The sequence below is a fragment of the Macrosteles quadrilineatus genome, unplaced genomic scaffold (genome assembly GCF_028750875.1).
Source record: "Macrosteles quadrilineatus isolate MER2022 unplaced genomic scaffold, UCM_ALF_1.0 Scaffold_8__2_contigs__length_117827958, whole genome shotgun sequence".
Lineage (NCBI taxonomy): Eukaryota > Metazoa > Arthropoda > Insecta > Hemiptera > Cicadellidae > Macrosteles > Macrosteles quadrilineatus.
Genome location: NW_026542601.1, coordinates 76,722,174 through 76,748,082, shown reverse-complemented (window position 1 = coordinate 76,748,082; position 25,909 = coordinate 76,722,174). Strand labels below are relative to the sequence as shown.

The following is a 25,909-nucleotide window of genomic DNA, read 5'->3' as shown; positions in this document are numbered from 1 at the left end:
AACCCCCTATTGTCCGCACTCCTTTTGCGTAAAATGGACCAGGAACTACGTAAAAAACTTGAATCGTTCCGTTCCAGTCAAACCGAAGATCCAGTTACTCATTCATTACCAGAAATTGGTGAAATAATAAAATTTCTTAACCAAGAATGTTCGCAGACAGAAGATGCTAACATACATAACATGTCATCGGCCCACAGAAGCGTTCAACCTTCACCTCACAAAACCATACCAAAAAAGGTGCATTTCCGGTCTGACGTAGGCCTAGCCATGGTAGCTACTTCGAGATCTAATGCTCCCCCCTCTCATAGCTCTCAGACTAAAAATAGTCCTGTCTATAACAAATGTTTTGTTTGTAACAAAAATGATCACAAAGTTTACACTTGTGACGTATTTCAAAATAAATCTCCTCGAGAGCGACACGCCATTGTTAAAAAACATAATCGTTGTTTTTCTTGCTTGGGTGAACATAGCTCCAAAGAATGCCGCTCTCAGTTCACTTGTCGCACATGTAAACAGCGACACCACTCTCTCTTACACCTTGGTGATAATAATCAAACCTCTCAGATGTCTTTTCGACCTCAAGGTCAAAGAACTTCCCCGACCACTTCAGGTCCATCTCACACTCAGACTGGTGATGTTAATTCACAAGCCTCTATCTCCGCCACTGTCGCGGATGTAAGCAATTATTCTGCCCAAAATAACTCATGTACGACTTCGGGTAATTATACTGTATTACTCGGCACCGCCTTGGTCAAGTTGACTTCCCCTCAGGGTATCTCTCATGTGTTTCGTGCTCTACTAGATACTGGCAGTATGTGTGATCTGCTCTCAGAACGCGCTGCGAATCTCCTGAATATAAAACGCCAGTCTTCTCAACTCAAAATATCTGGTCTTTCTCAAATGGCTTCCTGTACTAAAGGGTCAACTTACTTGAATCTTGAAACTCTCTCAGGTCGAGTAATAGCCACTGACCATCAATTCCATATTCTTGATAAGATTTCCGTCGACTTACCTCGCTCCCCTATATCACCGGAAGTGCTAACAAAAATCAAGCCCTATGTTCTAGCTGATCCTACTTTTCACTTGCCTGGTGGCATTGACGTGCTTATAGGTAGTTCTCTGCTACCCCTCCTCTGGACTCATGAAAGTTACTCCCTCGGCACGCACATGCCTCATGTGATAGGTACTCATCTTGGCTTTATTCTGATGGGTAAAGCTCCCTGTGCAACTAACTCGGAACCCGTGTCAGGTTTTGCAATCTCTCTTCTCTCTGTTAGTGATAATTCACTACACTCTTCCCTTCAACGTTTCTGGCAACAGGAGGAACCCCCTCACTTCCAGGTTAAGTCACAGGAAGAGCTTCTTTGTGATGAATACTATAAAAAATCACACTCTCGTGATCAATCAGGTCGTTATGTTGTGCGACTTCCGTTCAAGACGGACCCCTCCATTCTAGGCCAATCTAGGCCCATTGCTGAAAAGCGCTTGTTGTCTATTGAGCAGAAATTTAAAGCTCAACCCCAGTTTTCACACTTGTATAAGACGTTCATGTCTGAATATCAAACTCTCGGCCATATGACAAAACTAGATTTTGTTGAAGACATACACCCACACTACTTCCTACCTCATCATGGGGTACTGAAGGACTCTAGCACGACCAATTTAAGGACAGTGTTTGACGCCAGTAGCAAAACCAGTTCCGGTCACTCCTTAAACGATATTCTTTTGACAGGACGTAAATTACAAACTGACATTTGTGACGTAATTTTGAACTTCCGCTCTCATAAAATTGTGTTTTCATGTGACATTCGGCAAATGTACCGCCAAATACAAGTGCACCCTGACGATCAAAAGTTTCAACTGATTATGTGGCGTGACGACCCTTCAAAGGAAATCTCTACGTTTCAACTTACTACCGTCACCTACGGCATGAACAGCTCCCCCTACCTTGCTATTAAAACTTTAATGCAGTTAGCGGAAGACGAAGGTGATGCCTTCCCTCAGGCTTCTCACTCTCTACGTCATCACACCTACGTGGACGACATTATCACGGGTGCTGACTCCGTTGAGGCTGCTCTTGAACTACAGGACCAACTTATCCAACTTCTACATCGTGGTGGCTTTGAACTTCGCAAGTGGGCCTCCAACTCCTCTGCTCTTCTAGAAAAATTTCCTTCGGAACATCTAGAGACTCCAAGTTTCCTGCAAGACGCTCAGCTTCCCCAGTACTCCATCCTAGGTCTCCATTGGTCTCCTGAAGAAGACTGTTTCTGTTACGCTTTCAACCCCCCGTCTGAAAAGCTGACTAAGCGCTCCGTGCTCAGCTTTATTGCCAAACTATATGACCCCTGCGGATTTTTGTCCCCATTAATCATGGTAGCAAAATGCTTCATGCAATTACTATGGACTCAAGGTCTTGATTGGGACGACCATCTCCCTTCTGATCTCGCACATAAGTGGAATGTGTTCACTAGTAACACTAAAGACCACCTCGGTCAAATTAAGATCCCCCGAGCATTTCCGCTCGCTCACTCCTCTGATATCGAGCTTCACGGTTTCTGTGATGCATCGGAATGCGGTTATGCCGCGGTAGTGTATTTCCGGTGTGAATCTAGTGACAAAACAGTCATTGTGAAACAAATATTGTCTAAGACTCGTGTTGCCCCGTTAAAAAAGGTAACTTTACCCCGCTTGGAATTGTGTGCAGCTCACCTCTTATCAAAACTAGTGCATTATTGTGAAAAACAATTTAACTCTCTTACTACGAATACCACTGTATTGTGGAGTGACTCATCTGTAGTTCTTACTTGGCTACAAACCCCTCCATACAGACTAAAGACCTTTGTGGCTAATCGTGTAGCCCAAGTGCAAGAAATCATTCCCAGTTATCAGTGGCGGCACATAAAAGGGACGGAAAACCCCGCTGATTGTGCCTCACGAGGAATTCTAGCCTCATCTCTCATTGACCATCCCTTATGGTGGACTGGCCCACCATGGTTACAGCTCCCTGCGGCCAACTGGCCCCCCTCATGTTTTTCGCCGTCTGAACTCACTCCCACGGACGAAATTAAAGAAACTCCTCTTAGTGTACTTAGTGCAACAGTCGCCCCTTCGGAATGGGACTTATTGTCTAAATATTCATCTTGGTTGAAACTAACCCGTGTGCTAGCTTATGTACTACGATTCATAAACTATTCCAGGTCTAAAAACAAACTCTCTGGACACTTAAAACTCAGTGAATTAAATCTAGCGGAAGTGACAATTTTTAAACTAGTGCAAAAACTCCATTTCAGTGCGGATATTAAATTATTGAACAAAGGCTCAATATGTTCTGCACAATTACAGAAACTCACCCCCTTCCTCGACCCTAATGGTCTCATACGCGTCGGTGGCCGATTGTCACATTGTTCGCTTGCTCATGACATACGTCACCCTATTGTTCTACCCAAGTCTCATACTGTAGTGAATTTGCTTATAGACTTTTACCACCAGGTACACTTGCACTCAGGTCCGCAACTAACTCAATCACTACTCGCCCGAAAAGTGTGGATTCTATCGGCCAGGAGCGTTATCCGCTCGCGCATATTTAAGTGTCTTGTGTGCTTTAAAAATAAACCACGAAACAAAATCCCTCTAATGGGTGATTTACCTGCTCATCGGGTCAATCCTACTCGTCCATTCTCATCTACAGGCGTAGATTACGCCGGACCATTTAGTGTTCGCGTTTGCAGTCTCAAAGCTCTTAGACAGATTAAGGTCTATTTGTGTATTTTTATCTGCATGGCTACCAAAGCTATTCATATAGAGGTAGTCACCGATCTTACCACCTCAGGCTTCATTGCCGCTCTCACACGTTTTGTGTCGAGACGCGGACTCTGTTCCGATCTGTATTCTGACTGCGGAACCAACTTTGTTGGTGCAAACTCGGAATTACGCAAGGTAATCCGTGAAACCATCCTTACACCTGATTCGCAGGACAAAATTGTTCATTTCACCACCCCCAAAGGAATTAACTTCCATTTCAACCCCCCCTCTGCACCTCATCAAGGTGGCTTATGGGAAAGTGCCGTTAAAAGTGCAAAATACCATCTGAAACGGGTAATTGGTGAAACCATTTTAACTTTAACCCAATTTCAAACTTTGTCCATTCAAGTAGAGGCAATGCTAAACTCGCGCCCTCTTACAGCTCTTAGTTCAGACCCTTCCGAAATTTCTGTGCTGACCCCTGGACATTTCCTCATCGGAGCTCCATTAGTTGCCCTGCCGGAACCTCGCCTGTCTGAAGTGCCCTTCAATCGTCTTCGTCAGTGGCAGCTTGTCCAGGCTTTTCACCAGCGTATCTGGAGGCGTTGGCAGCTTGAATATCTCCACTCCCTCCAGCAGCGATCCAAGTGGACCACCCCTCATGAGAATTTGAAGACCGGAGACTTGGTGCTCATTCACTCCAATTCACCTCCACTCACCTGGCCTCTTGGACGCATCGTCTCCACTCACCCTGGCGCTGATGGAACAGTTCGAGTCGTCACAGTGAAGACAGCTTCTGGGACTTTCACACGGCCTGTTCACAAGGTCTTCCCTCTGCCATGCAATGAAGACTAAGTCCAAGAAACCTACTCTATGTACATATTAGATTTAAGTGTGGTTTACGTTTGCTCTTGTGTTTTTTAATTAATTGTCTGTTGAAGCTGTAATGCTTCAAGGGGGCCGGAATGTTCGGTATTCATATTTTTAGAGTATTTAGAAATTAATCATTATGTTAATTAAGTCACTGGTTAATTAATCATGCTAATGTGTATATAAATCACCACATTTATTGTAATATTATTTAGTCTCAGTAACAATTTATTGTAAATAGACTCCCGCTTTCAATATTCAAATGAGATTGCTAAGCCTGCTCGAATTTCCCGCCACAGTAAGGCCTATTTTCCTGTACTACATACCCATGAATCACCTGACGCCGTGTTTGCTTCAATCGCATTTCCTATTGGCCATCGAATTCCTAGACCCCTCTAAACCGCAATTGCATTTTTCAAAGTGTGAAGCCGGCGATCGGGGTCTGTCTGTCCACGGTCGGCGTCCATAACTCACGGTGTATTCCGTTTCTCGTATCTCGGGACATTAATTGCCCATTTTACCTCTCTTAAACGTATTTTTAGGCTATAGATGAATTATATCTGGCCTCCCTCTCCTCTATAGTACATTTAACTATATATACATTTTAATTTCCCCCTTTTGTTTGTGATTAAATTACTTAAATTGTGATCTAGTGCTTTCAGACTCTTCAAACCTCAAGACAGTGTGTGCGCGTCCGTGTATTACTTCTAGACTTTCCGTACGTTTTCACCGTGACTTCCGCGTATTAGTGAGCTCTTTGTGATTATGAACTTGGGTGCGTTGCGTACTCCAAAATTCTACAAAACAGAAGCACTCGGTCTAAGGACTCCGCCATCCGCCATCGCTCCACCATAGACGACGCCGCTGCCATACTCTCCACCTTTGGACAATTGGACTCAAGGTACAACCTTAAAGTTTTGTGTGTGTTTTAATTAGACTCTAAAACTAATCTCATTTGCCCCTCACAAGACATTTTATTCCATCTCGGGACCTCAGTGCCCTTCAAATTGCAGATTCGCCATTTTCTCTAATTTAATTATTTTTCTCTTGAACTATTAATTAGTTCTGGTCCTTCGAGTTATTAATTATTTTCATTTTCACCCATTACGCCCCCAACAACAGATTAATTAATTATTTTGATAAACGATAGAAAGGTTATGGGATTGATTGAACTAAAATAACCACAGGGAATCTTAATTAGAAAAGTCGTCAACCACAATCTGTTTAATCAGTACATCGCTAAAGAGAGAGAGGGGGAGAGAGAGATAGCAGATAAGGGCATTTGATAGGGAATATGAAAAAGTAAACAAACAAGGAACAACGACGCGACAATACTCGTTTATAGCCTTATTGTCTCGACCACTACATTTGCACACGTGACCACTTTTTGTTTCTTCCTTATCTTTCATCCGTCCCAAAATGGAATTCCTGAAATAGTTTGTTGGTATAATCTTCCCTCACACACAAGGCGCAGAGCTCAGTGCGCACTGTAGGTTGCCACGGCAACCGTGTGTTCATAGCGACTTAGCCAATCACGCACGCGCACTGCGTTGTAGATTACGATACGAATGACCCTCCGACTTCGATGTTGTAATTGAATCGAATTTTTCTAATGATGCGTAATGCAGGGATGAAACTGAAAATTTAGACAAGTTTAGGTTATTTATTTTGTTCTAAAAATAAAAATAATACATTTAAAGGTCTGAGTTATTGATACAGACATTTTTTAGTATAATTTCGTGTTGAGGACACTCGCACGCCGGTTGTCTGAGACTGAATTCTGACTGTCTGACATCTTGAAATGTAGATTGTATTGTGTTGTGCAATATCATCTGCCTGCAGAGAGACAACTGAAAATAACCTTTAGCTGTTTTGAACTAAATAGTGTAATAAGTTGGTTACTAAAGTTGTTAGCGTGATTACTAAACCAATAGATATCAAATAAATAAATGTTAAATAAAATATCTATCCATCCCTGTCGGCTGTCGGTATCGGCGGCCCGGAATCGGGCGAAATCGATGTTTGGCAATCGATTCTTGATACCAATATTCCTAGTATCGGCAATGTCCGAGTATCGGTGGTAGCGATAATTGACACTTCCCTATCTAAAACTCATTTTGGAGTCCTAAATTAGTTTTAAATATGCATCGGGACGTAATCGTTGCATCGGGAGTTAACCGCTGCATCGGTCTTTTTCGATGCATCGAGGCCAAATCGATGCATCGTGATTTCGATGCATGCTGAATCGAATCGCGATTCGATGCATCGAATCGAATCGAATCGAAATTTCGATGCATTTTCGATGCATCGCACACCCCTAGTTTTGGTACACCAGGTCATGGTAGGTTTAGTTAGTTGATTATAAATACTGTATTTAAAGAGTATCAGTTATTGATGAATCGCCAGTTTTTTTGTCTAGAGTCAAGCCAGCAACAGTAGGTTGGATAAACCTGCCAAATCGTTATCCAGTCAGGGGCTTGGCCCCGTGTTGGCCAGTTATAAGGGCTATTGTATGTAGTCCATACATACAATAATTGTTAATAAAATAAATAATAAAATTTAGGATTCTAATGTTCAAGAACATTAGATCCTAATGTTGGATACAAGTATTAATGATCCTAGTTCTAAACCAATTTCAATTACAGTGTTATTGTTTGATCCCAAGGAAGATTACTTTAAACCTGCAAGGACATGTTCGATAACACTCCGTTCACAAAAATTACGCAAAGCAATTCCATCCCCAATTCACCCCACTGTTTTTAAAACAACACTTCAAGAGATGAGATAAATTTAAATAAAAACAAACAATTTCCCTCGACTACCAACAACAGATGATAGTAATGTGTGGTTGAATACTTACTAACGATGTTCAGAGCAAGGTCATTTGAAAGTTCTTCACCCGTAGAGTGGTGGGATACTGCAGAAAAGTATCTTGACATTGGTTTGTTAAGTGATGCCACCATGGCTCCAAATGATTTGCCTTTCTGCTTTGAATCATGGCACACGTCGAACCCAATTGTCATCAAACCCTGATAAACAATTTAATATGAAATAAATGAGTTAATTGTGCACTGTATTTAAACTCAACTGGATAGTCACTGCTAAGAATGTTGGTATGGGACAAGGATTTTTTTTTATTATTCCTGGTGTAGTTAAGTTTACATATTTTATATATTTTTTTTTATGAGTCAGAATAAATTGTCAAAGATGTTATAAATTGAATAAATACATTATATACTACGTTCTTTCAATTTATTACCTTATTAAAATCAGGTGTGATTATTTGTTTGGATTAGTGTACTCTGTTAATTTATTTCAGCTTAACCTGACCAATCAATTGTTTTATTAATACTTATAAAGTCAAACGGGGTGAAGCCCTTGGGTAACAACTAGTAATTATATGCTTTTTATTGCATATTTGATCATGGTCTAGGTTCACTGTCGATAAACATGATTAGTGACAGTCAAATCCAGGAATTTCAAACCCCAAATCATACTATAAATATAATTTTTTAGCGTTCAATGTCAACTTTAAATAATGAAATACAAAATTTAGATTCACAAGCAAAGTCTACTCTTACTTATTAAATATTTACTTCACCTACAATAAAGCATAATTTCCTGAGATTTCAATTTCATAATTATTTTAATCCTGGTGACAAAAGATAACACACGGGTCTCTCGTTAAATGGATTCTAATACAAGATTCACGATTCAAAGTTCTCAATTTCAAGGTTGACTCAGTCACCATGATTAATCATTAGCTAAACAAATTTCAACCTAATAAAACCCATCTTTTGAAGGTAGCTAGCAAGTCAGAATAAAAACCTGACCTTAAGTAGATCAATCCACATTATCTTGAGATGAGAGTTACAATTGTTTATGCATCTCACTAACAACAGTCCTTCAATTTACAATACAATTTCATACTATTTTGTTGAATACTTACTCCCAATGGCATCTGAACTGACCAGGGGGCTCCTCCGATTTTACAATTTATTTGAATAGCTACTTTGGTAGCTATACTCATTACACCTTTCTTGCCCATATTTTTTGCCAACAGCACCTGGGTCGGAACTGTATAAACATAAATGTATTACTTTTGTTAGGTATTTGAAGAAGACCACAAAGTTGAGTACAAGTTCAATTACAATGGATAACGGGTTTTCCGGTTAAACCGATGTCTCCAAAAACTCGTTAAAACGGACTGTTTACTGTGATATTCGACTTAAATTTATGAGAGCATTGTATTTAGAGACATGATCACTGTCCTCAAATCTTTCCCACGTGAACAGTCGTTTCAGTACTGCCCACTTCCTGCCTATCTAGTCCAGTTAAACCAATGTTCTGATAAAAATTGTCCGGTTAAAGAGATGTCATTTCCGCCGAGTGTAGTCCAGTTAAACGGATGACCGGTTAAAAGGTGTCCGGATAAGAGGGAGTCTACTGTATAAGGAATAAGCCATTACCGCGGGCGGGTCTCATGGCAAGACCCAGACCTGGGACCAATTTTGTCCCAAAGGAAAAAAAACCCAAGAACAAAATCTTGAATAAAAATCATCCCATTTTCATTTAATTCAGCACAAATGTAATAGAAAGCCTAAATTTCAAATCAATATGATCCGATGGAAACAGGGCTTTATGGGATATAAATTAGTTTTTTCCATTCATAACCCCCATAGAAAAAATTCTGTTTCATTCTTAGCTATTTTTAGACAAAAAAATCAATGAATAATTGCACATGTTGAATCGTTATACGCCATATTAACAATATGGTTATTTAATGGATATCAAATATTTTAATGCAATTTAGTTATTTATTAAGCTTGACAAACAAAAAGCTTTATTGAAGTCAGAAGGAACATAAATATTCCATTTCATTCATTAAACTTAAACTTATTGATATTCACAATAGGTAAGTAAACAATTATAATTGACAGATATAACTTTTTTGTTGCTAGCAATATTATTATTCTATTAAATACTATTAGTAAGCAGAGGTTGGTTTCAAATTTAAAATAATTATAATGCACGATAAAATTCACCTACGCTCGGTCAATAACAAGATCTGATGAATCTAATAGGAAAAATTAATTTACACTAAGTCCTAAGAAATTCACTGTTAGTCTGAAGTCAGCAATCAACAAGTAATGTGGCGACTTGAAAACATTATGTTTAACAAAATTCTCATTCAAATACTGAATTTACCTGCTTTAAAACTTAAACCATACACCACAACAATTATTAGTACCCACTTACCTGCTCGATCAACCAGGGACTTTTTCTTAATTGCAGAATATCTATCTGCCTTATTAGACGTTAGAATGACAAAAATCAATTGAGGAGACATGTTAGATATGCAATTATCAATTGCGTTGACGTACGTCTGCGTACGGTCATCAGGAATTTCACATCTGAAAAAATTCAAACACTTGTAAGGGGTTGGTTTATACGGACCAAATATTTTCTTTATAATGAAATTGGTGAAGCATTTTTTTTAAGCGTGTTTGTTTGAATGTCTCTAAAAAGGAAAGACTGGTATTATAATTAAGATATTCTTGAAACCTTATTAAGAGTCACACATTTCTCACATGACTGGTTTTTGCTTAGGTTTCTTTTGTTTAAGGCTTATCTATTATATTATTAAAGTGATACAATCAAATTTTATGTAAACGTTTAAGGTTATTTACCAAATAAAAATATAAGCATATGATAGCTTAGAGTGTGTAGATTTGCCGAAAAGTATTGATTTGCACGAATTTCCTAAGGGCTCTGCCCCACAGGCTGATTTTAAAAGGGCTACAACTGGCATGCTTCCAAAGTTTAGTTGATAAAACAGCTGGTCAGTACAATGAACTGGTGTTTGTTTATTTACTCGCAGAAAAATGTTTGTAACACTTTATGAAGATCGAGGAGGGTTATGTTTGGCTTTAAAGAAAGGTGGTATATGTACAGTAAGTGCTCAAAGTTTCATTTTTTTATTTATAAAGTAACTTAAAGCTACATGTAAAGACGCTTGACTAAAATTGAAGAATTATGTTAAAAAATGTCATTCATGAAGCATCAATATGAAGCAATTGATGCTATTGCTACACTAAGGTATGTTGTCATATTCTTTTGGATCTATTAACATCAAAAGTAGGGGTTTGAAAGTACTTATACTTAGTAAGTAGGTTTACACTTAATCAGTTTATATGTTCAAACTAAATCACAGAGTTGCTGTATTTTAAAACACACATCAGCACCACTTTAGGTCTCTAGGTCACATTTTCTTCCCGTTGCAAAGCACGGGTATCAGTGTTGCCAGGTGTACGATTCTTTTGCTCCTTCCCCATAAAAAATATGTAACGGGTCAAATGTGTAGGGGGTAAAATAACGGCTAAACCACAAAACTTAAACAGCTGAATGTAAGCTGTTGTTGTGCCCTAGTCGCGACGCTAAACTGACATCGCACCTAACCTCAAATTCCAAGATCGCAGACGACGTTGGTGTCAGTTTGGTTGTTTGGCTGTTCGACTGCGTCTGAGGGCGGGACACGGGAGAAAAGAGGAGCAGCGGGGCCACCTTTTGAGTGGTACGCTGCTGTAAGCATGTTAAAGCTGTAATGCGCCTACCTTTGCTGACACGGGACTCAGCTGACTCTGTTTGTGCTGACCAATCAGGGAGCGTTTTAACTTTCGTCTCGATTCTGAGACGAAGGTGAAGAGAAGAATAAGAATTGTGAAGGATTGTCATTCGTATTCCCGGCTTTTGGGGCATTCGTTTTCGCTAGTTCGTTCGTTCGTCTTGAATTTGAGATTTCGTGTAACTTCTTCGTCGTTTTAAAGTTACGTTTCGGCAAGCTCTGAAAGCTTAAGTTCGAATAGTTTTGTTGTGAACGTGTGCAGGAACATAGTTGGTTATAATTTCGTCGACTGGTGAGTTTCGTAGTTAACTTCTCTGGTTTTCGTATATTACTTGACCAGTTTTCGTGTACGAAGCTTGGTTGAACTTGAAGGCTAGGCCTGATTCGCAGACCTAGTCATACGCCTTAACCAACTAATTTGGTAAAGTATTGCAGTTAGTGAAATATATTTTCGATTAACGTTTTTTAATCCGTTTTGGGACTTTCTTTTTAATTCTTAAAACCCTTTTTAAAGTCCCCCAAACGTTCCAAAGCTTGTTCCAGCAGACAGGTTTCAGCTGGACAATTTCTGTCGAAGTTGGTTTAAGTTGAACACGTGAGGAAGTTAAAGTTTTAGCTTTTCGTTTTCAGCTCAAGGAGCAGTTTAATTTTTAGTTTCAGTTTTTTTATCGTTTTGTGTCTCACTTGGACAACTTAAGCCAACTTGTTTTCTTGTTTAATAAATTCGGACTCTGTGGGAGTTAGGCTAGGTTAGGCCTATTTTGTACTAACCTTATTTGTTGCAGCTTGACGACTTAACTCCGTAGGTAAGCGGAGTGACTACTTAGCTTACTTGTTCACTCGTTAAGTTAGCTAGTAGAGTTGCATTTAGATATTTGCCCACAGAGTCAAGTCAAAATTATTAATTTCCCCACAAGCCCTAGGCTAGAGTGGTGATTTCGAGTTGGGTGTTTGGGTAACCCGCAACGTTCGTCTCGAGCTCTGACAACCAGGGCTATCAAATTTAGGCTATCCGAATCACTATCGACTCCTGGGAAACTCCCCGCGACCAGACTAGGGCGAATCCTGGGATCTCATTTTTGTACCAGTGGCGTAATTTCCCTCTTGTCGTCCGCCAGGAAAATTACGTCACAAATAATGTTGAAAAATTGTACGATAATTTTGACGTTGTGTACGATTTTTTGTCATAATGTACGATTATTTTTAGGGGGCTAGAAAATAAACTATTTCATATTGATTATTATACATTTAAGAACATTTCCCACTTTTAATATATGAAAAAAAAGGTAACATTTACTTCGTTGCTGTTTGATATGGCAACCCTGCAAAGGCATCAGCTGTGTTAGAGAGGGCCCAATTGCTACCAACTTAAGTGTTTAAAGGAGAATTTTGAGAGAAGTTGGCCGCTGTACTAGGGGTAGATTACGTTGTACCTTCAATTAATTATTGTACTCAGTACATTGGCATTGGGGGAGTGAAATATAGCAATGAGCTGGATGATTTTCCAGTTGAGAACCAAAATACCATCATTTTACAGCGTTTCAATATTTATTTTACTAGCGGAGATGCAGATTCCGTGTGTGTGTGTGATAGTGTGCTGCCTCCGGTAGAATTTATATTTTTCTAGCTCAGTGGTAGGCTGGTAGAGCAAAAACGGTGGGTGGCAGAGACAAATAGAGTAAAATTTTGGTCATTCCATTATCGACTTGCTTGTTTTACATTATACGATATAAAAGAAAATTGTGTGTACAATAATTTTGCCCCAAATACGATAATTTTGGACTGCTTGTACGATAATTTACGCCGTCCAATCTGGCAACACTGACGGGTATAGCAGCTTGTATTATTTTACATTCTTTACCTACAACTTAATTTTTATATTTTTTAACTAATGGATTTGTATTATACCATATACTAATATACTCAATTGAATTGTTTTCTGTAATTGTAAGTGTGCGTTTTTTTAACTTACGGGTCCGGATTGCTGATCGTAAATTTCATGCCTCTAGCCGCTTGTTTCAGTATGTCAACAAAAGCGTAGGCATCATTGGCTGTTCGTGATGGGAAAATTATTGCCCACCTACTTAAACCACCTGCAATCAGACACAAATTGAAGGTAGGGTGATAAGCAGTGACAAGGTCTTGAGTGGCAAATAAAAGTAAATTAGGCAATGTTTAGTGACGTTTCCAGATTACTAGAAGGTACCCGACCTCAGCAAATCTGCAAACTAAGCCAACATCCAATATCCAAATACATGGAACGGATATTTATCAAAATATGTCCATAAACGTGACCAGATTCATCCTCTATTTAAATAACATTAGGTTTAACGAGTCTTTAGGTTTGCTGCTACACAGGGAAGTTAATAGAGTGGATTTGTTGTAAATTTTGATAGCTTGGTATTCTCAATGATACAGATTAAACAGGAGACCAGTAGGCCGGATTTGGGAAAAGGCAGAACCGTTGAGAAGCCATTTAAATTGGTGAATAGATATCATTAGTGAACAAGAGACAGATTTGGTTGTTAAGTTTAAAACACAGATGCTACCACTTTAACACAGGACAAAAAAAGAAATAACCCCAGCTCACCAGGGATTAACATTTTACAAGTAAAGACCAACACCTTCGGGGGAATAGATTTTTTATGTGTGTTTACAAAAAAGTCCGATAATAATAGTGAAAATTTTAAAAGCAAACTCAAAGAATTCATAATAAACAACCCAATTTAGGCATATTCTTTTGATTAGTTTTCCACCTTTGTTAGCAACAGAGCTAAAAGTGTGCATGAGGACAATAAATTATTTTTAAGGTCAGAATACTGAACTGATGTTCGGTATTTTACTAGTGATGTGTCAAAACCAAATCTCAAACCATCAAAACTTAGGAATAGTTTAGATTTATAGATTCGATCACAAAGTTTCGAGATTCAAAAGTTTCGAAATTGAAGATTTTGGCAGTTTTATTTTTGAAACTGCTGAAATTTTTTTGTGCCATTGTTCTTGTTTTCAACACTGTTTCCAAACAAGCTGGTAGCAACAGAGCAAACATCACCATTAACAGTAATGAAACAAGTTAATTTGATTCTGAACTTCAAAAGGCATCATACTATAACTGGTACAATTCACTTTCACATAAATATTTACTTAACACAAAGAAATATTGACCACTAAATGTTCTAATTAATTTAATATTCACGTTTATGTTGGTGTTGGAAGTTGAATTAATTTTTTCGTTGGTTGTTTATGACAAATTATGTTGTATTGGGTTTTAAGATTATCAGTCACATTCACATATTTATTTTATGTCATGGTCAGGAGTCGATATCTTTCAGTTTTGATTGCATACTTAACAATTTATGATTAATGTATTTTTTGTAAACTTGACCTTTGTAACCAGCTAAGTGAAAAAGTTTTTCTTTTAGGTTTTAAAATTCGAAATTCGAGATTCGGCATTGAATTTTTTAAGTTTCGGTTTCGGTTTTGAGATTCAAAATTCCTGGTTTTGACCATCACTGATTGACCCTGTATATGGAGCATGAATAAAAACTCAGAAAATTAAGGCTTTCTCAATGCAGTAAAGTTTTTCTTCTTTGACAATCGTTAATCATTGTGAAGAAAAATTAATATCTGGATACATCTTCCTTACTATGAAGTCGTACTCAAGAGTTACTAAAGAGTTTTATTGTCATTGACCTTTCTTTTTACCAAAGAGTGACAAGGTCAAAACACATACAAAACATTCCAAAATAACAAATAAGATACAAACTTTATAAAATACTTAGTTAATAAAATATGATATGTCTAGAGAATATGGATCATGTAGATACACATTCAGATTAAATATAAACTTTAGTTCATGGATGCCATAGAAAGGATTGCTTATTAACCATTCACATAATTTGCATTTGAATATTTGCAGTTTAGTATATGACTATTGCTACTCTTTTTAAGTATATGAGCCATTATGTCTAACTTTAGTGCTATACTTACTTATTTATTACGCAAGCAGGATTTTTTTGACAATTACTCCTCCTAAACTACTGAACCGATTGACATGTTTTTGGTGTCATTGAAAAGAGCGTAAACGTGAAGTTGTGCAGGAAATAGGGAAATAATTAGAGAGTGAGGCCCTGGGACCCTTTAAAGTTTCGTGTTTCTCCATAAGATTAACATGGGAAACAAAAATGTTTATGAAACTCCAGCTCTTGCCAGAAATTAAAAGTGAGAAGAAGAATATAGCCTATGTTAGTTGTAAACAATCAATAAGTTTGCTAATTTAACAGTTTTATAAAATCATTTACTGACTTGGTTGAAATAAAATATTTACTATTTTAATTTGGGTTGGCGTAAATATTACAATGGAAAAAGCGAGAGCCCGAAAATGAAAACTGATTTAACACTGTGCTGAATTTCTTAGTAATCATTGAAAGATCCGATCGATTTGCAAACTATGGAAACATAGGAAAGTCATAGAACACCACCAAGGAGACAGAGCCTTGGAAAAGCTAGAAATAATGTTGTTTTATTTTTTAGAATTTATAATCGTTATTATAGACAACCTAATGCGGCTATGAGTAAGGCTATTTGTAGAAAACACTAAAAACAATATCAGCTTTTGAAAAATGATAAGATATAAGAAATGTTGATTATATCGATATTTTATGTAAATCTTGAGCATTTCCATGATCTTTGAGTCAAATCTTTTAAAGTCATCAGAAATTATGAATGTTTTTTGTTTTAAAATAACGCCTGTAATCTGTAATACTTAGCAATTGCTCGAATTGAAGCAACAGTCTAATTTCATTTTTAAGAGTTGTTAGCCTCCGGATTACGTTTGAATATTTATAATGTTTTAAATACCTGCATTCAGTAATCCATTATGCTGCTTGTGGCAACTATAGTTTCGGTTCACAGGGAACCATCTTCAGGCCGTACAAGGCGTCGTTATTCACTTCCATATATGAAGGTCGTCATAAGTACATAAAACACGAACACACGAAAACACACATTGATACGAACATTTAACATTAAAAATACCGAGTACTCGGGAACACGAGACAGGTGACGCGACCGGGTGGAAGTTGTAGCTCGAACTGGTGGTCAGTGGTCTAACGGTATGACGTCAGCCATTGTCTCCTTATCACTGCCGGCTCGCATTCATTCCTTCTCTCCTCCTCCCCCATCCAGTATTTTGATTGCGGTGTTATAAATGGAATTCGATTGGAATAAGAGTTTGTCATTTAAAACATTTTGACCATCTGTTTTGACTGCCTTGTATATTTCAAATTCTTCAAAAGTGTTAATGGTTGATCGGTCTTGGGAAAGATGTAAAACGTCCATATTACTATTTATGTTTACATAGTTGTGGTTGAGTGAAATTAAATGCTCTGCGAAATTTGAAGTTTGTGGGCCTGTAGTTTTCTCGGGGATATGTTCTCTGAACCTCTTCTTGAAGGAGCGTGAAGTCTGACCGATGTAATATTTTGGGCAATCGCTACAGTTTAATTTGTAAACCCCAGACTTGTCATAAACAGTGGAATTCGTTTGTTGCCGCTCTTTCAATAAGGATCCGAGCTTGTTTGTAGTTTTAAATGAAACTGTTATATTATTTTTGGTCATGACATTTTTAAAAGTGTGGCTTAATGACGAACCATACTTAGCAGAGATATAATGTTTCTGATTAGGGGCTTTAGAGGTTTTATTTGAGTGTTTGTAAATTAAATTGTCTATTAAACTGCTGTTAAAACCATTTGCAACCGCTATGTATTTTATTATGTTGACTTCTTCTTTATAGTCATTATCGCTCATTGGTATTGAGAGCAACCTGTGAACAAAACTATTATATGCGGCAATCTTGTGTGAATGTGGATGGTGTGAATCTGCATTGATTGTCTGGTCGGTACAAGTTGGTTTTCTATAGACTTTGAATGAGAATTGGTCGTTTTTCTTGGTTATTGTTAAATCCAAAAAGTTTAATGAGTTGTTTTTCTCTTCAAGCGTGAATTCGATTTTTTTATGCATATTGCATAAATATTTGCATAACAAAGATAACTGTCTGCTGTTGCCATTGAAAAGAACGATAGTGTCGTCAACATATCTATAATAAAATGTTATTTTCTCTCGAAAGGGGTTGGTATCAGAAAATAGATGTTCATTTTCGATATGGTTCAAAAATATTTCTGATAATATACTGGAGAGGGGTGAACCCATTGCTAACATATCCCCAAGAAAACTACAGGCCCACAAACTTCAAATTTCGCAGAGCATTTAATTTCACTCAACCACAACTATGTAAACATAAATAGTAATATGGACGTTTTACATCTTTCCCAAGACCGATCAACCATTAACACTTTTGAAGAATTTGAAATATACAAGGCAGTCAAAACAGATGGTCAAAATGTTTTAAATGACAAACTCTCATTCCAATCGAATTCCATTTATAACACCGCAATCAAAATACTGGATGGGGGAGGAGGAGAGAAGGAATGAATGCGAGCCGGCAGTGATAAGGAGACAATGGCTGACGTCATACCGTTAGACCACTGACCACCAGTTCGAGCTACAACTTCCACCCGGTCGCGTCACCTGTCTCGTGTTCCCGAGTACTCGGTATTTTTAATGTTAAATGTTCGTGTCAATGTGTGTTTTCGTGTGTTCGTGTTTTATGTACTTATGACGACCTTCATATATGGAAGTGAATAACGACGCCTTGTACGGCCTGAAGATGGTTCCCTGTGAACCGAAACTATAGTTGCCACAAGCAGCATAATGGATTACTGAATGCAGGTATTTAAACCATTATAAATGAAGCAACAGGTTCACTAGTGTAAAATTAATTATTATATTACTGCTGGTTTAACGGATCAAGCGGTAACAAAGCACTGGGGGTTTTTTTTAAGTTTACAAAACTCACAGCTCACTCACAACCAGGAAGAGAGGGTGATTCAAGTGTATTACATACCAGGTGGCATTGAAAACATGGGATTGGACCGCAGATGTCTGGTCCAGTCGCACTCGTCCCCAGAAGGGACGGTCATATTGTTACCCAGGACTATTCCCTCCGCAGGCAAAACCCGACCTGGGATCTCTACAAGCTGGTTGGCCAGTCTAAGGTTCCATTCCCGAAACTCTCTTTGAACCTGAAATAATTTTACATTATTAATTATTATTGAAGAGTAAAAACTACAAAAATGTTCAGTTTTACAAAAATTTTTACACTTTTGTTATTTTTGTGGTAAAATATAATAAAATAACTGTCAGTATAGTACAGCAACTATATGTTTAAGAGGTATGATGAGTAAAAAATTTGTACAATTTTTAGATCATAAAATTCTTAATTTTTGGAAAATTTACTATTGAACAAAACTGTTGAAATTATAATCCCAGATCAGTTCAAATAACATGATCTTAGGACACAAAATTTAGCTTTAAGTATATTAGGATAGTACAACAACAAAATTGTAAGGAATTAGCAAGAACTTTTGTAACATAAAATTCAAGCAATTACCCAATTTAAGCTACAACAGAGAGTGGACATAGTTCTACTGAATAAATAATAAAACAAAAACAGAAGGCTAGTTTTTGTTGAAAAAAAAAACATTTAGTTGTACTATTTTCAAGAATACAAGGGTACATACCTAATAAGCTGGAAATTGAAAACTAAAAATCAAGCAGTGCATTTTTTCACTGATATGTATTGGAATGAAAACTTGAGTTACATACTGTATAGCGATTTAGATTATTAACACACTGTCTTATTGTGTAAATTATTTTGGAATGACTTCTTACCCGCTCCTCTCCACTCAGCCGCCTGTTCATTACGAGAAGACGGTCAATCCTTTCCTTAGGACCGATGCGCGTATGTTGTGACATTACTTTCATCAACTGAAAGTTAGAACGCATGTTGTCTGTTAACCCTGTCATCCGACACAGCTCGGGTATCAGCAACACAACGGAGGGGTCTCCCCCAGCACCGGCGCCCTTCAGCTCCGCGGCTCGTCTGTCTCTTCCCTTGTTTTTGGAGACAAGAAGTGGTTGGTTTTGTGGGCTTCTTATCTGGATATTGTAACGCTGAAAGAAATTACAAGTATTTTTTTTTTTTTTAAATGTTATTATACAAATTGATGTATGTAACAAACTGATGTATGTAACAAATAGATTTGCTGGTGGCTACTATGACATTTTAGTATTGTATGGTTGAACTCAGAAAAAAGGCTTAGAAAGTATGATTGTTACAGAAAGAAGAGAGTTCCAGTGGAGGTAGACTATCAACAGCCCAAACAAATATTAGTGTTTAACCTATTGCTGAGTCAGTACAACCATAGACTAACCAACACAAGTAGACTACTTATCCCATTGTAAATTTTGAAACTTCTTTTTCGTGTCTAGTTTATGTTGGTGACACTGAACACTAGTGTAGACAGCATTTAGTTTCTATTATTTAAGGGTTAATTTAATAATGTGTGCTTTACTGTTTAGTTATAAAACTGGAGGGCGAGTTATTGTTTATTATCAGATCGTTTTATTTGGTTAAACGAGGATTCAAATTACTGAAATAACAAGAAACTTGTTAACAAAGCACAACCACTACAGTGCACCTGACAGAAAGGGAGTAAATTGGGGAGCAAGCTGGTATAGTGGTAGAGTGTAGGGTTTCAGAGCCCTAAGTCCCAGGTTCAAATCCCGCCAATCACTAATGGCGTTTATCCATGGGATAGTGTCACGCTCCTCTAGGACTAGCCTGAAGTTGTGTGTAAAACAGTTCTGGGCTAAAACCAAGTAGCCTATCCTAGGAGAAGGTGCAAAAACAGCTACTTTAATCTATAGTAGTTTGTAGAATCTAACCTTTGAACTCTATTGTCACACGAGCTTATGGTGGCACTTTTCTCAGCCTGCTAACTGTGACATAGTCTTCTACTGGCAAAGGCATTAAATACGGACTTAGGCTTGAATACATTGATAAATTAAGCAAAAAATATCCCTGCGTCAGAGTTTTATCAAGTTACAAGTTCTCACACATTAAGGGCACAGTTTTGTATTACATATTGATGTTTTAGTAATAACATTCTCTAACAATCTAAATTTAAAACTTTCAGAAACGACTTATCATACGGACAATTCCCTTTAAATTAATTTCTTAGAATTGATTATTAGTGGGGTTATATAGCCTACGAGTAGTTATCCACACATATAGCTTATCTACAGCTAGCTGTCTACTGTACTTGAAACAAGCTTGTATCTGAATGGCACAATAGATGGATTCACACATATTTTTTTTACAAAATTAAAAATAACTTACTTCTTTGTAGTAATTCATGTAGGATACTTGAGTTCCGCTTTTGTCAAAAGTGGAAACAGGGCTTTGTGCCCAATCCACGTCGGTTATAACATACGTCTTGTTGTTATAATCAGTAAGAACAACGGTACCCACTACCGCTTTGGTAAACTCAGACTGAAAACAAACAAGAACAATAAGCAACTAATAATCTAAAATACTAAAACTTTTAATGTAAATTAAACCTATTATGCATTGTAACTAACTACTATATGTGATGTGGAAAGTGAAAAGGGACCTCTTGTCGGCGATGCAAAATTTTCAGTACGGCCGATATAGGCCTAAGTAATTAAGGTCGAAAATATCGAAATTCGATGTTTTATTGATTGTTATACCTCAACATAGAACAGGACAGTATCGGTTAAAATATCGAATTGAAGTTGTAAAAGGTCGAAATAAATCATTTTGTTAGCCTATGCACGGTCTGAGAAATGGGACATCTTATCTTTCACTTTATAAACAGACTTTGGCCCAAAAGATCAATTGTCCTGCATTGTAGTGGAAATTTAGAGATCTACAAATTCAGTTTACGGAGAACAAAATATCTCACAAATTTTGGGTCCCGACAAGAGGTACCTTTATGAGGTAAGATATGGAGAAATAAAATAGGGCCGACAAGAGGTTCCTTTTCTGAAAAGTGATTTTTATGACATGCTTTGATAAAACAATTATTTAAATGGAAACTACAGTGAGTTAAGACAAAAATTGGTATAGCCTCTAAAGAGGACATTGTAAGCTTTATTTTGATATCAAAATCGTTTCTTAAAAAAGAAAAAAAACAATTTTTATACGTATTTGTAATTTTCAAAATGGTTTTTCTCAAAATGACCCTTTTCCATAACGAAATTTCAAAGTCCTATAACTAAAAAAAAAATCGTAGATGTATGAGACGTGCACCAAGTAATTTAGAATTTAATAAGGTGTTCAAATATATATATATATATATATATAACTCAAAATCGAAAATTCCCGACAAGAGGTCCCTATTTGCTTTCCACATCACATATTTTATCAAAGCTTGCTGTGAAACAAAATCATGTATAACAATGTTAATGATTGTATACGAGAAAACAAACTACTTTTAGGAAACCTGGCATTAATTTATACAAATAGATTGTTTAATTATATAGAAAAACATAAAATAACTTTCTGCAAACAGAATAGTGATATTTTATCAGGGACAATGTATAAAAGACATGTACTTACTTTGAAATCCCGAGGATTTTCTCGTGCGATGGAGCTCAACAGATCCATGCACGTATCTGTTCTCATAACCTTGTGAGTGATTTCTGCGCACATCAAAACCTCTCGTTCATGCTGCCTTATAGTGGTCTTGTAACCCGGCCACAGCTCAAGGTAATACTCGGGTATATCAACCTGAAAACGAAATAAATGCAATTTTTAGTTTTTCATGCTTTTTCTTGAGATATGTAATATAACACCATAGCAAAAATACGAGAAGAAGAGAAAAAGCTTTATTGTACATATAACGCATGAACAAATAATTACAAAAGTAATTCCCGAGCTGGTAAATGGTCACTATTTATATTTAGGTTCTTCCTCAATATAAAGAGGGACCTTAATGTAACAGGACAAATTAATCGTCACATTAATGGCCATTAATATAGATTTAGATGTTTTTAACAATTTGTGATACATAATTACCGCATGTTGGATTAACCCTGATTTTCAATTATCCATTGTCTCCCCCCCCTCCCCCCCCATTACCCGGGATAGTCGAGATTCCTTTGTAATTAATTAAAATAAGACAAGACGTAGAAGAATGACAATGTAGGTATCACATTGTGGTGAGCTTTTATATAACAGATTACAAACTGTATATGATACAAACCAGAACTTTTCTTGAACAATGCAACATACCTTGGCTTTGGGGTCATAGTAGTCACGCTGAATGAGCTGAAGATCTAGAAGTTTTAAGCACTTCCTTGTCAGTATGTTAAAGAATTGCAAATAGTGACTGTCACCACTGACCAAGTCACCAACTAGTCTTATTACGATTTGCACTTGAGAACCATCACTCTCTCGTTCAGAGAAAAACTCCACCTCCTGCCGACAAAAGATTGAAGACATACAGCTTTGGGCTCCGTACAAAAGGTACAAGGCCATAAGGTCTCTGTTCCATAAAAAAATACAAATTCTACATTTTAAGCATTATTAAAACTAGATTATTTTAAAAATTGATCTAAGAGAACATTTTTTTAAGAATGTCACAACTTAAAACAGCTCCCTTACAAAAGTTGTTAGGCTATACACATTTCACCATCAAAATTATCACTAATTATTTACTTCCAACTCATGGGTCCAGCTAGTTTGTTGCTGCTGATAGTATTGTAAAATTGGTTCTCAGTAGTCATTATCAAGGTCCAAGAATCGGTAATTCCAAAATATACTATTACTAATTTCTTTTTAACATGTAGAGTGCAGCATATTCAAACAGGCTCTCGATAATGGCAAGGAGGCCCGGCACCGAAACAGCAAAGAATTCGCATTCAAATACTTCAATCTCACGAATAACAAAAGAGCAGCGGTGATTGTACTAGGTTACCCCAAGAAGGACGTAGTTCACTGAAACACCCAAAAGTAGCGGCACTGACTGGATCTGAAGTCCTAGATCTTTGTAATCTGTGTAATGTGGCTTGACGAGAGAATATCCCCATAAGTGGGACAAAAGCATTGTCAGACAAGATTTTACAGAAAATTTTAGTACCAAATTTCACATTCTAAGCTACAGACTAGCAACAATTATAACGTTCCCCGGCAATGGCTGAGCTGACGATAATAAGTGTGCTGGGATGGCTGGCACAACTAAATCAATTAACATAGACCGATAGGAGCGCTTGTGGCCCGACCACATCAATTGACAATTGATGTAGTCAGCAGTCAACGTGTTAACCTAATTAATTAAACAAAATAAATCTCTAGAGTTTGACTTTGAAACCACCTTGATATTATTATTAGAAAATGTATACAAGTTTATAAAACATACAGAGAAAGCAATACTTACATCTCCGACTTTAATCAAATTGCCAATCCTATGACTAGCGTACATGACAGTACCGTCGAATATATACTGTCCTCCGATGTTCTGGTTTTGTACCCTCAATAATTTCTTGCGTTCAAACGAGGCATCGATTTCTGGCTTAAAATCCACACGGTACTGGTAGAGGCACCAGTCTGGTTTGTTAACCAAACTGAAGTAGTTGGCCTGCAATCTGACAGGCTGTCCACTAGTTCCTAAAACCAGACAAATCTTTGTATCACAAGGGAACCAGGTAGGCCTACAGAAAAATATCATACCATCTACAAATTTTAAAAACCTAATTTCATTTCCCCAAATAAAAAAATATGACCTCACATGTTAAACGATAAACTTGTTTTAAGCAAGGTGTTGTTTTGAAAAGGGTTGCATTAACCTAATTAAGTAAAATTCCTAAGTAAGCTGAACTCTAAATAAGCCCTTTTACTTACAGGACATTCAATACCCAAGAAACACATGTTTTTGGAATCTAGCAAACAAGCTGACTCAGAAACAACTCCATACACTTTGTTTTTCAAGTCAAGCCTGTATTGTACTTTTACACTCAGTACAAACTCATTGATGAGTCAAGTAGCCTTTTTGAAGACAGCTACTTGCCCAATTTTCTGTACTTGCTTATCCTACCACTTAGTAAATACATAGGGGCAAAGCGTGCTTATGAGGGTAATTTGCTTGGCCTAAATTGTATTTACCCGAGCAATATTTGAACTGTTTACAACAGCAGTTCTGAAACTAGACAAGAACTTCACAATGGCTCTTTAATCAGCCTCATAATTGCTCAAGTTAAGCAGATTTAAGTTGTATATCTACCTTTTTTGGAAGTCAGATTTTCAGGTCGTGTCACAACATTATTAGTGAAAATTTGGCGCTTTCCTCGCATGTTGCCCCTTCCAACTGGGGGGGCTCCATTGCCTGTAACAACAAAATAACAATATTTGGTTAAGTTAAACAACATAATAAGTGAATGTAGGAGTATTTCAAGAGATTTCAAGACAAATTCCTGAATATTAAGAATCAAGAATCATATTAAGAATACTAGAACCCTAGATTGACCTTAATTACGCCACTTTTATATTTAGTAAATTTTTTTTAAGATTTTATAATTTTCAGCGATTGTGACAATACCTGTTAACATATTTTGCAGACTGGGCGACACGGGTAATCATCTCCCGCAGTTGCTATGACACTGGTAATCGTCTTTTGTGACTAAGCAGGGTGTCTACTACATTCTGGATAAAAAATTCATGGACAATTCCCGTACATTTAAGGACACTTTGCCGTAACCTTTGTCGGTGTCATTAGGCATACCGAATAATTTTCCTGATTTGTCAAACTGTATTAATCTTGTTATTCACTGTAGTTGTACCAGAGAGAAAAGTAAATAATAATAGATAAGAGTTAAAAATTACAAAATAGAAATTTATTGAAAGTAAACAAACATAGGCCTACCTATACTTTGGGTAGGCCTAAAGCTTTTATAGTGTAACAGAGAAACGCAATCATTGTCTCCTGCGATAGCGACAAATATCTCCATCCGTCACGTAAACTTCATAACATAGCTTATCCGATCCAGGCGGATTAATTTGGCATGATTCGCCCTGGCACAACGTTAGTTTCTCGACTACTTTTGAAAAAAAAATCTTTAATGCATATTGTTACTCAATTCTTGGTACAAAATCAAGGTATGGTAAGCGGCTATTAATAAGCAATAAGCACAGAGTAAGATTATTGTATTTTCATTTGTAAAGTTAATATCGACACATAGCAATCATTAGTTGTTTATCTTAGGCTCAATTACATTTTCTTAATATATTTTACAACTCTTTCAAGAATCAAAATACCCAGGCCTAAGCCTAATTATTTAGGAGGGCCTATATAAACTGAGTAACAAACAATGAGGTTATAATAGCAGCAAAGTTACTATCATTCTAGTTCATAAGATTTTGATTGCTTAAAGCATACAACTCAATAAATAAATATATGGGAAACAAAAAACATTGAAACCTGAATAGCCAACAATATAAGACAAAGATACAGAAAATGCAATGACATAATTTGAAACCAAGCAGGCCTACATAGTGATAAAACATTAATGCAAACAACAATGCTTGTGGTTTTGTCAATTGAAAGATAAAATGTCCATAAAAAAGGGGTTAACTTACAAAATGAGACTGTAGATTATTTACATGTTTAATATGAAACCATAAACAGTTTTATGGCAGTAAATTTAACAGCCATTATAAAGCTATTATTTTCACGATAAAATAGGTTTGGG

General features: G+C 37.0%; 1 protein-coding gene across 1 annotated transcript in view; it reads right to left on the bottom strand.

Annotated features, from left to right (window-relative positions):
- Positions 1–25,909, bottom strand: part of LOC128999622 (piwi-like protein Siwi) — a 57,139-nt gene that overhangs the window by 14,806 nt on the left and 16,424 nt on the right. Inside the window, exons 4-14 of the mRNA XM_054426211.1 lie at positions 24,445–24,546; positions 23,602–23,831; positions 22,458–22,643; positions 21,783–21,953; positions 20,541–20,693; positions 19,031–19,312; positions 18,204–18,381; positions 13,212–13,332; positions 9,874–10,028; positions 8,564–8,691; positions 7,475–7,643 (exon numbers count right to left, since the gene is read on the bottom strand). Of these exons, the coding sequence (XP_054282186.1) occupies positions 7,475–7,643; positions 8,564–8,691; positions 9,874–10,028; positions 13,212–13,332; positions 18,204–18,381; positions 19,031–19,312; positions 20,541–20,693; positions 21,783–21,953; positions 22,458–22,643; positions 23,602–23,831; positions 24,445–24,546 (1,875 nt within the window). The remainder of the gene's footprint in view (positions 1–7,474; positions 7,644–8,563; positions 8,692–9,873; positions 10,029–13,211; positions 13,333–18,203; positions 18,382–19,030; positions 19,313–20,540; positions 20,694–21,782; positions 21,954–22,457; positions 22,644–23,601; positions 23,832–24,444; positions 24,547–25,909) is intronic.